This window comes from Harmonia axyridis, chromosome 7 (genome assembly GCF_914767665.1).
Source record: "Harmonia axyridis chromosome 7, icHarAxyr1.1, whole genome shotgun sequence".
Taxonomy (NCBI): Eukaryota; Metazoa; Arthropoda; class Insecta; order Coleoptera; family Coccinellidae; genus Harmonia; species Harmonia axyridis.
Window position 1 is genome coordinate 3,166,916 of NC_059507.1, and position 15,210 is coordinate 3,182,125.

At 33.2% G+C, this 15,210-nt stretch overlaps 2 protein-coding genes and 1 long non-coding RNA gene across 4 annotated transcripts; 2 read left to right on the forward strand and 1 right to left on the reverse strand.

Moving 5' to 3' along the window:
* The first annotated feature begins 324 nt into the window (after positions 1 to 324).
* Positions 325 to 8,200, forward strand: LOC123683787 (exportin-5). 2 transcript variants are annotated; one of them, XM_045622679.1, is made up of 12 exons: positions 332 to 518; positions 570 to 861; positions 1,027 to 1,248; positions 1,322 to 1,636; positions 1,697 to 1,846; positions 1,935 to 2,317; positions 3,165 to 3,493; positions 4,776 to 5,746; positions 6,531 to 6,654; positions 6,711 to 6,917; positions 6,978 to 7,411; positions 7,886 to 8,200. In XM_045622679.1, the coding sequence occupies exons 2-12, from the start codon at positions 577 to 579 to the stop codon at positions 8,009 to 8,011; spliced, it is 3,546 nt and encodes a 1,181-aa protein (XP_045478635.1). In that variant the 5' UTR covers positions 332 to 518; positions 570 to 576; the 3' UTR covers positions 8,012 to 8,200. The 2 variants fall into 2 exon arrangements, with proteins under 2 accessions (XP_045478634.1, XP_045478635.1); XM_045622678.1 differs by having other exon boundaries at positions 325 to 518; positions 6,711 to 7,411.
* A 1,924-nt stretch (positions 8,201 to 10,124) lies between these two features.
* LOC123683788 lies at positions 10,125 to 13,359 on the forward strand. The gene is made up of 13 exons (XM_045622681.1): positions 10,125 to 10,331; positions 10,426 to 10,773; positions 10,830 to 10,933; positions 10,995 to 11,095; positions 11,199 to 11,482; positions 11,537 to 11,691; positions 11,743 to 11,947; positions 12,031 to 12,116; positions 12,173 to 12,363; positions 12,471 to 12,630; positions 12,681 to 12,775; positions 12,834 to 12,995; positions 13,066 to 13,359. Exons 1-13 carry the CDS (start codon positions 10,173 to 10,175, stop codon positions 13,137 to 13,139), a joined length of 2,124 nt encoding a protein of 707 aa, XP_045478637.1. The 5' UTR covers positions 10,125 to 10,172; the 3' UTR covers positions 13,140 to 13,359.
* Positions 13,360 to 14,050: 691 nt separating this feature from the next.
* On the reverse strand, positions 14,051 to 15,140 carry LOC123683789. The gene is made up of 3 exons (XR_006748052.1): positions 15,038 to 15,140; positions 14,763 to 14,968; positions 14,051 to 14,708 (listed from the first exon to the last, which is right to left on the reverse strand). It is a non-coding gene; the product is annotated as an uncharacterized LOC123683789 (long non-coding RNA).
* Positions 15,141 to 15,210: the final 70 nt, after the last annotated feature.

Genomic DNA, 15,210 nt, shown 5'->3' on the forward strand with positions numbered 1-15,210 from the left:
TATAATAGTCAACTCAGTAATATTTCTCATAAACTGGTTCATTAAACTTAGTAAACAAAACTTTTCATTTTGTTTTGACTGATATAAATTTAAATAATAATACTTGGTAGCATTGTTTAAACAATGCTTGGTAGATATGCGTATAGGAATCATATAAATCCGTTTAATTGTTTCAATTTTTTTCTGCTAATTTTAGTAATCAAAAAATAAATCGTAACATATTGGTAATAAATATATTTATAATTTAAATAATATTTATAAATTGCCAAATGTTTGAATATTTCATAATTTCTGAACGCACCCCTCGTCAAAATTGACACTGACAGTTATTCTTTGAACAATTTCACGATTTCCAAGAATCACAGCAACCGGCAACAAATGTTGAAATATTTTAGAATTGGATGGTGACACTTAATTCATCCAAATTTTGATGTGAGGATGCAGTAAACCATACAAAATTATACTACAGACAAAAGCCATTGAAGCTTGTTAGATTTGATGATAAACATTTGATTTATGTAAGACCATGTGTATTTACATGTGACGATTCTAACAATTTAATTTTTTAGATGAAAAATGTCTCTAATGGCAAGTACAGACGTTGCAGCTCTAGCTTCTGATTTAGCTAGAGCTGTTGAGTTAGCTATGAGTGTAGAAGCATCTCATTCTGACAGGCACCGAGCATACAATGCTTGTGAAAGCTTCAAAGAAAATTCACCACTATGTGCTGCAGCAGGGTTGTACTTGGCTGCAGGTTCTGAACATTCCCTCACTTCAAGGCATTTTGGTCTGCAGTTAATGGAACATATGGTTAAATATAGATGGACACAAATATCCCAACAAGAAAAAATTTTCATAAAGGCAAGTTCACTCAATCAACCCTTTTATATCTTTCTGGCCTTTACTTTATGTGAATATATGTTCCAGTAGTATTTTTTTTATAACGAAGATGTGATGCAATAATTGCATTTTTTACTTAATATGGCTGATCAATTTTTCTATACATTTGGTTTAATTTTACCATAGGAAAATGCTATGAAGTTATTATCTGCTGGGGGAGTTAGTGATGAACTTCATATGAAAGATGCCTTGAGTCGAGTCATTGTAGAAATGGTCAAGAGGGAATGGCCCCAGCAATGGCCTAGCCTTTTGTCTGAATTGAGTGATGCATGTGCTTGTGGTGAAGTACAAACAGAATTGGTTCTTTTAGTGTTCCTACGCCTTGTTGAAGATGTAGCCTTGTTACAGGTGAATAATTTATTAATATTATTGTCATTCATGAGGATTTGAATTTTTCATATGTATTTTTAATTTGTTTTAGACATTAGAATCTAATCAGAGGAGAAAGGATATTTATCATGCGCTGACAGCCAATATGGCAATTATTTTCGATTTTTTTCTAAGACTAATTGAATTACATGTAAGTCAGTTCAGGCTGTGCTGTGAAACAAATAACTCTAGCAAAGGTGTATCACATGGACGAGTGGTGAAGATGGTGCTTTTAACTTTAACTGGTTTCGTAGAATGGGTATCAATGGTGCACATAATGAATCAAAACGGCAGGTTACTACAGATTCTCTGTTTACTTTTAAACGATGAATCGTTTCAATATCCCTCGGCAGAATGTCTTTCTCAGGTGAGTTGGAATTATAGTCGAGAGGTGCCTTTGTTATTTGCATTTTTTCTTTGGATTCAGATCGTTAACAGAAAAGGAAAAGTTGAAGAACGAAAACCTCTACTGCTTTTATTTACTGAGGAACCTATTCAATGTCTAGTAGCTGCTGCTAAGAACCCTGGTAGTTCTGGAAATGAACAGCATTACCTTTTTAAAAAAAAATTGGTACAGGTAAATAAGAAATTTTTAATTAATTTTGTTTACTTCATACTGAAAAATGTTGTCACTACATACTTGTTTTATGTTACTTTCTCGATAGGTTTTAGGAGGTCTTACAACACAAATTTGCAGCCTTTGGGGTAAAGACGGCTGGACCAGACCACCCAACTTCTCCATGTTCCTAGAGGCCATTCTTGCTTTCAGTAGTCACCAGAGTTTAACACTCGCCCATCTGGCAAATCCGATATGGAACTGCATGCTCAAACATGACCAGATATCCAGAGATCCGATGTTTCTTTCTTGCATTCCCCAGTGGGTGCAATGCACCGCACCAAAAATAATTAAGTTCATTTATCCCTCTGCCAAAACACCACAGTCTGACCTTAGTCCGAGTGCCACATATGCTAAATATGATTTCGATAGCGAAGAAGAATTTTCTACTCATTTCTATAGATGTCGGGCCGATTTCCTTGATAGTTTCAGGTGAGTCGTTGGTCTAATCTCATTTTTGTGCTTGTTCCAGAGAATGAAAAAATTCCGGGGTTATAGGTGAAAAAACAAAATTTTTGTAAAATTTTGATATCTCAATTTTGTTCGCAAATGCTTCATAACAAGCCAATTGAAAAGTCCCTGGTCTACCATAATAAAACACATTTTTTTGGCAAAATTCGATTCATTATTATTATTATAGTTGCTTTCGAAGGCGATAAAGCGATTATAGCGATCTTCCAACTTTTGGATACCATTTTGTAGTACAATTATTCTTTTGCTTCAAAATAGGCCTCAGTTTTGGCGATTACTTCTTCTTTGGCGGTAAATTTCTTTACAGCGAGCGTCTTTTAAGGTCTGAGACCAGGAAAAAGTCGCTAGTTGCCAGATCTGGCGAATACGGTGGATGCAGAAGCAATTCAAAGCCCAATTCATGCAATTTTGTCATTGTTTTCATTGTCTTGATGAAACAACACCTTTTTTTCTTCAAATAGGGCCGTTTTTAATGATTTCATCCTTTAAATGATCCAATAACACTATATAATAATCGCTGTTGATGGTCTGGCCCTTTTGGACGTAATCAATGAATATTATACAGAATACTGATGCCATAACCTTGCCAGCTGACTGTGTATCAGACCGAACGTTTCAATTGGCCTAATAGATGTTAAATTTTTTCTTAATATTTGACAATTAATTGCTTTCAAATTTTTCAAGAAAAAAATGTTACGCCTCTGAGATATTTCAATGAATTCTCTAATTTGGACAAGCACACAAAAGCTCCTGAATTTAGAATGTTTATTTTCCGGTTTTCACTTATTATTCAAACAACGTATTACAGGCACGCTACAATAGTAGCTCCGTTAGTCACTTTCAACTATGTGGAGCAGTGGCTCATCAAATGTCTGCAAGTTCCCAATCTAACGACCAATATAAACCAGACGGATCCAGTCTTTCAGGAATGGGAAGCCCTGTCAACGTTTCTGGAAAGTATACTGAGTCGAGTTCTTCAAGCCAAAGAAAGACCGTCGATAGCTTCTGGTCTACAATTATTGCAGTTGTGTCTTTCGTACCAGCCTGTAGATCCGCTGATCTTGTCCACTTTGTTGACGTGCATTTCTGCCCTTTTCGTGTTTCTCAGTATGTCCACTGGGCAAATGGCACCAACAGGTAACTTTTTACTAGACCTCACATTTTGATATAAATACAGGTACAACGAAAATGACAGATTCCTTGGATCATTAAAAAAAAAAAGTCGTATAAACATTGGCCCGCCAACCTTTTGATTTTGAGATAAAGGGTGTTAAAGTTTGATTTTTTCTAATAGCACCTTCTCTTCACAAGATATTTAACTTAAATTTGGCATAACAGGCCAATTGAAAAGTCCCCGGTCTACCATAGTAAAAAACATTTTGTTGGCAAAATTCCAGCGGTTTTTTTTAATGAAATTATCCAAGAAATCTCTCATTTTCCTTTGTGAAGGGTGTTTTTTTTAGAGCTATAGAACTTTAAATTGCAATAAAACAACGATGGATTTTTCGATTGACATGAATTTTATTTATCCGCAAGATAATCTTGTGGCATTACATTTTAAATATGATTTCTGGCATATGACCGCCACGGCTGGCTCGGATGTAGTCCAATCTAGACGTCCAATTTTCGATGACTTTTTCCAACATTTGTGGCCGTATATCGGCAATAACACGGCGAATGTTGTCTTCCAAATGGTCAAGGGTTTATGGCTTATCCGCATAGACCAATGACTTTACATAGCCCCACAGAAAGTAGACTAGCGGTGATCTTGGAGGCCAATTCACAGGTCCAAAACGTGAAATTAGGCGTTCACCAAACGTGTCTTTCAATAAATCTTTTGTGGCACGAGCTGTGTGACATGTTACGCCGTCTTGTTGGAACCACAGCTCCTGGACATCATGGTTGTTCAATTCAGGAATGAAAAAGTTAGTAATCATGGCTCTATACCGATCACTATTGACTGTAACGTTCTGACCATCATAGTTTTTGAAGAAGTACGGACCAATGATTCCACTAGCCCATAAAGCGCATCAAACAGTCAGTTTTTCTGGATGTAACGGTGTTTCGACATACACTTGAGGATTAGCTTCACTCCAAATGCGGCAGTTTTGTTTGTTGACGTAGCCATTCAACCAGAAGTGCGCTTCATCGCTAAAGAAAATAAAATGGACGTAGTGCGCGATACGTATTCCGCACAGAACCATTATTTTCGAAATAAAATTGCACTATTTGCAAGCGTTGTTCAGGCGTGTGTCTATTGATGATGAATTGCCAAACCAAACTGAGAATAAATCACTTGACAGCTGTTAAATCGGTCACCATTTTGAACAGTAATCCCAACTTAAAGTTATATACCTCTAAAAAAAACACCCTATACCTCCGATTTAGGAACACTGTGTATGTTGTATATTTTTTCCAGTTAATTCAGTTGCTGCATCGGGGGCTGCTCTTCTGCCACAAGTATTAGATAAAATTTTCTCGACACTTATGTACTCTCCAGAAGGCCACGATAGGAGCACTAGATCTCGTCAAGTGAAAAACGTAAGACGTCACGCAGCTTCCCTGATGGTAAAAATAGGAAATAAGTATCCGCTTCTTTTATTACCCGTTTTCGATCAAATAAGGGCAACTGTAGAAAATTTATCGAGAGCAGATGGTCCGGCACAGCTGAGTACGATGGAAAAAGTCACCCTTCAAGAGTCTCTACTGTTAATATCAAACCATTTCGGAGATTACGAACGCCAGTGTAATTTCGTCGCTGAAACTCTGAGAGAACCGAACATTTGCTGGGCCAGCATTACAAATTCCGGAGCTTTCAAGAGTGCCCCTAGTTTTATATCTTTCATAGGTTTGGACAAGCCCCCCGTTCAAAATATCTTGGACACGTACGGTCTTAACAGGTGCAACATCAATTTTTGCATCAATATGTTTTTGGGGGCTGTGAAACGTTGTTCTTGGCCAGACGACCCGGAGAGGGCAACCAGAGGTGGGTTCGTGGTCGGATTGACGGAATCCGGAAACCCCATTTGTCGCAATCCGGCAACACCTCACATTATACCGTTACTGCCAAACATTCTCTCTCTTATTAGGATTTTTAACGAATTGTTTCTACCAGAAGTGCAATCGATCATTCACAATGATTATAGGGGTTGTTTCTCTATGTTGGAAACGGAGAAATCGAATCTTTTGGGGTTGATAGGACAAGTTATATCCGACAGTAGCGATAATACTGTTTCCGGTTCTGGGGAGAGAATACAGAGATTTTTGGTAGCGCTGCAAGAAAACTGCTATCATATGATGGGATCGATGGGGCCTTCCTTGGGTAGAGATCTTTACGGCCTGCCGGATATTGGATTAGCCATTATGAACAGCATTCTGTCTTGTTTACAAGTGAGTAAATTTTGAATATTTCTAAAAACTGATAATGATACTCAAGCTTCAATGAAATCTTTGCCATATAAACGGTTTTACAGTAATAGGTTTTATCTGGGCTGAGATGCATAGAAAACCTGGTGTGTCTACTTATACCTGTAAAACTTTCAGACAAAACGGGAGATTTTTCAGATTTATACCTACTTGATTTCGAGGGATCGCGTCTGTTTCAGATGGCGCATACATCGTTTAAATTTGACGTTTCTCTCGATTCTCGGCTCTCGTGACCTTTGAGTATAGAACAATAATATTTTATATTTTATGCTCGTAACAATCTTTTATACTCTGTCATTATATTCCATTCATTTCATTAAAAAATCGACAGGAACTGAATTGTAATTTATTGTGAATGTTTGTAAAGTCTAAAATCAGTATTTCATTTTTAAACGTGCCAGGCAGATAGCGGTAATTCGAAAATTTCTGAAGAGCGCCACCTCGCAGAACTCTGGTGAAGCAGAACACCAAAGCAACAGGTGGATATCTCAAAAAGTCTGAAACAAAATCGAATCAGTACACACACCAGGGATTCTATGCATCTTATTTCAAACCTATTTTTGAAGCATAACCTCAAAAATAACATAGAGCAGCTCCGCAATTACCAATTAAAAATAAAAAGTATGAATCTAAATAGTAGACTCAAAAAATCCCTAATTTAATACAGAGTAAATAAGAGGTTTATTGAACCAAAGAGTCTAATTCCCCGACAACATGAAATAATCCATTATTCTTGCCCTTGTTGCAGTTTATTCCCGACTATAGGTTAAGGCCGATCATAAGGGTATTTTTGAAACCCTTCATACATTCCTGTCCAGCCCCATTTTATGAAAGTGTAATTTCCCCGATCATGGAACACTTAACACCGATAAGTAAGTAGCACAAAAAAAAAACCATATTTGGAAATTCTAAAAACCGTATCTTTCAGTGTTGTCAAAATTGCATATCAAATGGCAACAAGTCAGCGAACTCCGAAACCCAGATTCTCAGGAGGATCAAGATACTCAAGAAGTGCTGGAAGATATTCTAACGAGAGTTCTCACCCGTGAATACCTGGATATTCTCAAAATAGCTCTAGTCGGCGGTACCTACACTCCGGAGCCGAATCACGATACCATGGAAATTGAGGATCTCAGTACTGACTCTCCCACACCTCCTTCGACTAGATTAAATATCACAAATGAAGTGATTTCAGATTTAGGCCTGATCCTTTTGCGGAAAGAAAAAACTTGCCAATCCATTCTGCTGACGGTTCTCGGAGCTTTGTCTTGGATCGACAGCAACGCATCGCTGAAGGCTACCTACCTGATCGGACCGATAATAAGGCAGCTAGTGGTTGATAATTCTTTGAACGGAGAAATGGCAGCCCATGTGATGGCCGCTGTATTGAACGCTCTAACTCTGCATGGTCAACACGAGGCGAATCAGGGTTCTCTGTTAACTTTGGGTGCTCAGATGTATGAGATGTTGAGACCGTTATTCCTGGAGGTTTTGGGCATCATGCAACAAATCCCTGGTGTTAGCCCTGTAGATTTACAGAAATTAGACGAAAGAATTTCAGGGACTACTAGCAAAGGCAACAAAATCGAAAAGGTTAAAAAAGACTTATTCAGGAAAATTACCGGTTCTGTAAGTACACACATTTATTTATTTTTCATTTATTATATTTATTTGAAGGTTCCTTATCTTAGACAAGTTGTTCCTAAATTAGAGGTACAAATTAAAATGAGAGATTCCCCATAACTTTAAGAAAAAAAGTTTTCTAAACATTAGCCTAAAAACCCTTTTTTTCGAGATGCAGGTTTTTTTTGTAATTCCCCTTTTTTTGTGATGAATTGATGATTATATGAGTTTTTCAAATCTTTATGAACCATTGCTCCATATTGGGAAAAAACCGGCACAAAATTGGTAGTAGATACGACAAAACTACAAGAAACCAAAAAGTACTTCATAAAATCATCTGGGAAATCTCTTATTTTCATTTGAACCTCTAATTTAGGAACATGCTGTATTGAATGTGCTGTTATTTGTTTGTTACTTATAACATAATGAAAAAATTTAATGATTTTCATTTATTCTTATCGTGTTTCTTTTTGGTTTTAGTTAATTGGTAGAAGTGTAGGGCAGTTATTCAAGAAAGAAGTTCGAATACAGGATTTACCACAGATGCCTGCAAAGAAGAAAAAGGAACAGGAGGAAGTTATTGGCGATTTGAGTCTGCTGAGTTGAACTTTCTGTAAATGTATTTATTTAATATATTGAACAACTTCATGTTAAAAAAAAATGACTGTCTGTATAGGAAAATTTGTGAGAATGCATTTTTTTGTATATATACTTTGTTAAATTTATTATTCAATTTTGCCCAATATAATTGGATAAGTCTTTCGAAAAGTGGTATATTATATTTTCTATAATATATTTATTATTTTTCCTTACATTATTCAAATCCTTTTAGAAATAATTTGAGGTAAATTTTTTGGGTTGATAGTGAATTGCAAAGTTATAGTAGACTTGAGCTGTCATGAATTATCATCACAACCCATAAATAGTTCAGAAGTAAAAAAACTGAATTATCTGACATTACAAAACTATTTGTGAAACACTTTGGTATATCTAAACAAACAGATTATAAATGCCATCTGTTCTACGTGACTTACAAATTTGATATTTTTAATCAATTTATTCTCTAAATTATCAAGAATTAAAGATAGCGACGGATCGAATTGAAAATTTGGTTCTGTTATTTAAGGGGCTTCAAGATTGTAGATTCCGAATAAGGCGTGGATTCTTAGCAGAAAATTATTTCTATCTGTTAGAATTTTTGGGCGGATGCGCTTAAATATAGCGCATCCACCAAATTTTCTTTAAAAGGATTTGACTAATGGCGACATCTAAGAAAAGTAGCTCAAACCAAGCTTTGGCAGTGACAATAACGTTACAGGATTCTACTTGTAGTTGGCATTTACGTTACAGGATTCTACTTGTAGTTGGCATTTACGTTACAGGATTCTACTTGTAGTTGGCATTTACGTTACAGGATTCTACTTGTAGTTGGCATTTACGTTACAGGATTCTATTTGTAGTTTGCATTTACGTTACAGGATTCTACTTGTAGTTAGCATCGCCAAGAATAAGTTCAGTAATTGCTGTATAGATGACTTACTGGCAAATTCTCCACTAAATTAAATTTTTAGAATTTTAAATAGAGACTCACATAATTGATGTGCCATCACTTATGCATTTTAGATCTAAGTGGGTTTACCTATACAAAATAATAATATATTTCCATAAGACCTAAGGTTTAAGGTTCATTGGTGAAAATATTCTCCAATCAAATTCTCTTGAGAATTTATCAACAAAATTCGAAATATCTCCAAATTGAGACATTTTGGAAGCAAATTGATTTGATAATGACGATAATAAAATAATATTCTGTTCTCAACAAATTCAAGAATGTTTTAGGTATAATGGTGGAATAACGTTAGCGCATTTCTCGAATTTTTTTCCTTTGAAATCATTTTGTGTCATTAGGTATCTTAATCCATAACGGTCAAACCTAAAAAGAAACTGTCCGACAATTTCTCAAAGCAAATCACTTAAACCCCAGCTTTGAATATGAAACAGCCAATTAGGAACTCCTAAATCCTAGTTTCCTAGAAATATTCTTACCCTTCCTAGAAAACATGATATTTTGTTTGAACCTTTCAGAATACTTATCGTCGTAGAACCGAGCTACAGCAAACAGTTCTTCAAACAAAATAACACCATTTTTGATATACTCTTTCGTAAATTCAAGTTTATTTCTATCAACATCGATGAAGAAATGTTTCATTTGCGGTTTATCCCCGAATATTGCCAATTTCTCAACAGATACATTGCAGAAGTGTTTGGAATTGATAGCAAATAGAAAAGCTATACATTTCAGTCATCGCAACTTGAGATTTTCTCGTGAAACAGCCCGCAAATTTGGATATCACGCTGACTGTCTTGATAAAATTTTGGTTTTGAAAGAGGAACGTGATGAAGTTGAATCGGCACATTCGGTATGTATAAAAATGGAAAAATTTTAGAAATGGTTTTTCTACATTAAATAAGAAATTAATTATAAATTCATCTTGATTTATTAAGAAATAGTAATTATTCATCTGCGAATAGGTATAATGGAAAGAATTTTTGGTAGTTACAAATGTAATGGGGCTAATAATTTGTTCGACGAATCAAAAAATGAAAGAGGATTTTATTTTAATTCGGTCTTCTACAATCCATTTTTTCGATTTAGAATTTTAAGTTAGTTATTTAAAAAATTTCATTCAGTTTCTTGGTTTTTTATGATTATTTATGAGAAATCATAGAATATCCATATAACCTAAACTAATATTTGAATATTTAAATGATAAAATGTTTTGAAATGGCAAAACGTTCTGGCGAACTACTACTTAACAATAAAACATCAAAGAAACAAAAATTAGAAGATCACGATGAGACACTTTGGGATGACGATCTTGATGATAATTGTTTCGACGAAATAGCTAACAAAATTTTAGAAAAAGTAAGCTTGGACGTTGATTGAATTTAAAACTCATGGAAATAGAAAAATTTGATACAATTTTCATGCATTATGAAATTAATAATATTCCTTTTAGGATGATATCGTGCAGCAATCTCAACAAAACTCCTCCACCCTACTCAGCTATGATTCTTTCAAACCGAATATACCTTTTGCTTCCACTCAAAATTTTATTTCAACACCGCACAATGTATTTAAAAAACCACAACCAATTTCTAACACTGAAGATGTAACAATGAAATTAACATATCTACAACAAAAATGTGAAGCTAAAGAAGGAGAAGTGAGTATTCTTCGTGCACAAATAAAAAAAATGAAATCTGATATGGTGGAAGATTTATCTAAAAAACAGAAGGAATATATAGAAATCACAAACATGAAAGAAAAGGAAATAAAATCTATAAAAGGCCAGTTAGATTTCAAGGTAAAAAGTACTTTATTTTATGAGGGAGATGTTTTTTACAAATATTTTTGTTTTAGGACTTGGAAATAGTTAACTTGAAGCAAAAGATTTCAGAAATTTCTAGAACCAATCTTAGTATTTCCAGTGTTTATGAACATAACAAAAAACAAAGAATTGAAAGGTGAATACAATTATCCTTATTATCACTGTTAAAAATATATATGATTTATTTTTTCTTTCAGTCCATCAAGAAGCAATATAACACATGACGATAAGGAAAAAACATTGAAAGTAGTAAAAGAAACAGGAAAAGATGTTCACACCAGTATATTATTAGAACCAGGTAAACAGTTTCTGAGAGTCGGTAGCATAATTGCATAAACAATATATTCATGATACATTTTTGAATGAAACACCAGACTTGAAGAAATTAATATCAATTTCAGAGTATATTGCACACTCAAAAGATCTTTTCGATTTCTTTGATAGTTCTACCCCAGAAATTCATGTGGTAGAAACTAGGGTTACTCAATTTGTAAAAAATACTATACCATACCTGCATAATCAGCTCGTTCAAGAAGAATTAACAATTCCACCAGGACCTAAACTATCTGCTTGCATTAACAATAGGAACATTTCTTTGGAGGATATTTATTCTGAAGTATTTGCCTTATTTCAAAGTAATGTAACTGATATTAATGCAGAAGATAAAAAAGAAACCATCAATAAAGTAAGTCATATAAGAAATATTGAATTTTTTAAATATATTGTCGATAATTTTCAGTTACTAAGTATATCCATTCAACTTATGAAACATTTCATGCAATATTTGGATCAATTAGAAAACGTATATAGAACTGAGGATATCGAACAATTGGATAGGATATTTATACAGCAAAATTCCAAAGAATGTGATAATGCAGAAAAAAAGCATGACATGTGAGAATACTTTTTTGTTTAAAAATTTATTTTGTAAGATAACTTTTTTAGCAACTGTGAAATTGGAGTTAGAGTAGGTAGAACCATAAAAGTTGTGGCTGCATTATTACCTTATAATGAATATATGAAAGACCTTATTTTATTTAATCAAAATTGTCAAGAGAATTCTTCATATCGTGAATATTTGAGGGATTTGAAGAAAAAGGAATTCTACTTTTCATTATTGAATGATATTGTTAGAAAAATTTTCATTTTGGTAAGTTATAATTGAACATCTCAACTTGAAAGTTAGTCACTGAATAATCACTAATAAAATATACTATTAAATTTTTTTAACAGAGGAAGACAGAGGTATGCACTACTTTTTTGAATTCAGTTGCATTTTTATTACTGGTCGTTTCAAGGGAAAACTTGTATCATAACATGTGAGTTTCATAAGTAATGAAATCGATAGTAATATTGATAATACATTTTATTTCAGCTTTTCAGTTTTCACTTCTTTATTTGGATCTATATTGTTTACTAGACCACCAGCTGTTGTTATATATAAACTGTTGGTTGTCACGAAAAATTGTGCGAAATCCAAAAAATTCCTAGATTTTTTGTGCATGAAACCAGATGGTAAAAAGTTTACGGTGGATAAGAAACGAAAACTGAATTATTTCTCAGAAGGTAGCTTATAAAACGTTAATAGCCTTAGTAATAATATATCTAAGTTGGAGAGTTCATCTACATATAGGTTATGTTAGGTTAGGTATACATTTTATTTTATTCCACAGACACCTGCAAATTCACATTATTCGTTTCTCTCTTGAATAATGCACTGCAAGATATTAAGGAAGAAGAATTATCGTTGGATATCACATACAATGTATTATCATTCGTAGAAAATGTTTTCACCAGTAATCCATATTGGGTACACGATCAGCAAAAAGACAAGTAAGTTAGTCGTTAATACTGAATTACAAAGTATACATATTAATTTCTAGATGTATATGTTTGGAGCAATTGTATCAATTGATAATAGAGGTACTATACTGGACACTGTTGAGATTCAAGGAAAATAAAAACAATAGGCAAAAAAGTGAGGATATACATGTGGCATATTTTTTTATCAACCTATTAATGAATTATAATTTCAGATAAATATATTTCCATATTCAAATGTGGAATTAGAGTTTTTGAATTACTATTCTTCAATTCATATGACTCAATAGAAAAGTTTATCGATAGTTATTCAAGATATAAAGAAATATGTAAAACGTTTTTAGAATTTGAAGATGACCTGAATTTGACTGAAGAAGGTAAGGATTTAAAGAGAATTGATGAATGGAATGAAATATATAGCTTCTCATGATATTTCTCCATTTTCAGTGCATAGGTTGGAAAAACTCTGTCTGTTCGAAGATGTTCCATGTGTATCTAGTTCCAGTTTTGAATTAATATAGTTTATTGTATATAAAATTATACGAGTTGATTAATTTTACTTAAAAATGTATATTGGCTTTTCATAGTTTTATCATGTATTTACTTCTGCACCAATCAATATATAAAATTAATAACTGTTTGGAACACTTTTGTAAATGGTTTTTTTGTACATTTATTATATTCCAGATTGTTAATTTCATCTAATCATCTGTACAAAATATACAGAAATTTAGTATCACATAAATGTCTTATTTTTATTCACCATGTACCCATTTTCGTAGTTGTGCAATGAATTGAACTATAGATCCGTCATCAAAGAAATCACTTTTTTATTTACCATTTTATGCTCAGTTAAAAAGTTATAAACATTTAATTGTTTCATAATGAGCTAATGCAATCCTGTCCTTTCACGGCTTAAACCACTGAGATATTATAATTCAAACATAGAAGTTTTAAGAATTGTATTATTTTTGGATGAACGTTTCCAGATCTACGAATAATGAAGTGCAATTAACAGTAGATCACATTTTGCTTATTATTTTGCACTTTATCAGACGTCTGCGATCCATTATTCGTGCATCTTCATCCAAAAATAATATAATTAATAAAACTTCTATGTTAACATTTGTGTTATTTCAGTGGTTTAAGCCTTGAAAGGACAGGAGTGCATTAGCTCATTGTGAAACCTTCATAAACTTTCTAACTGAATTCTATTTGGAAACATGGCAAATGAAAAAGGTGACTTATTTGATGAGAGGAATCTATAGTTCAATTCAGTGTACTACTGAAATTTCCTCTGATCAATTATCAAAAATGATAAGAGATAAGACTTTCATCATCGAAAGCCTATATCTTTCCCTGATTTCAACGAGTTATCATTTAAAATCAAAAAAGGGTCACAACTCCTTAGACTAGTTCTAGTAATAACACATTACCTTCAACTTTTATATTTTCTCATTAACTGTGACAACTTAATATAAAAATATACATAATTTTGAGCATAAACTCGATTTGCTACTCCTTCTTACTCAACTTTTCAATCAATTCCTCAATTGAATTTGCATCAACTAATCCAATGAATTTATCCACAACAAGTCCATTTCTCACAGCAATGACTGCAGGTACTGCTTTGACTTCAAAAGTTTGGGCTAAAGCTGGATGGTCATCAATCTCTAATGTTGCTAAATCAATATCCATATTATGTGCAATCAACTCTTCAAGTTTAGGGGTTAAAATGTGGCAAGGTTCACACCAGTCTGCATGAAAATTGACAATAACTGGCTTATTTGAATTCAAAACTCTTGACAAGAACTCATCATCTGATTTGAGTGAAATTAATTTTTTTAATTGTGCAGAGGATGTGATATTCCTTGATGAGATAATTTTTTCAACATTTTTTCTGATGCAATTGCAAGCACTTCTTGTTATGAAATTCATAGTTCCTTATTTTTCTGGTAAAAACTATGTATTGCTTTTGCATGAACTGGTTCAATACAATGAAACAAAAAAAAAGCCACAGAACCAAGTACTGCACTTAACAATAAAAATACAAGTACTAAATTTTTATAAATTAATGTGAAGTCTCTATCCTGAAAAAGTATAAGTCATGACATATTTGTATAATACAATTGATTCCTATATACCTCAGTCTCTATATCGTATAATTCTTTATTATGTTTTTCCACTGGGAAGGAAGCAAGAATTATTGTAATAACAGCGGCTGTACATAAAGCTATCCAGGCAATATTACTTTGTAGTTTAACTGCAATTACAAATATTCCTAAAGCAAATATCCAAACCAAAATGAGTATTAATAATCCTATTCCAATGTTGCCTATAGTTGTCATAACTGAAACAATAATTCAATTGAATTTCTTCAATAAATTCTTGTTTTGAGTAATAATTAGTAAAGTATTACCATGGTGATGTTACATCACAAATATTTTTCTTGAAACTTCAACCTATAACCTATACATTTATCTTGTCAATTATCAGATTAAGCTCAATATCTATGGTTTTAATCACAGATTCCTATTAGTAGATTAGGAAAGAGGTATTTATTTTATTTTCATTATTTCCTCTTATTACATT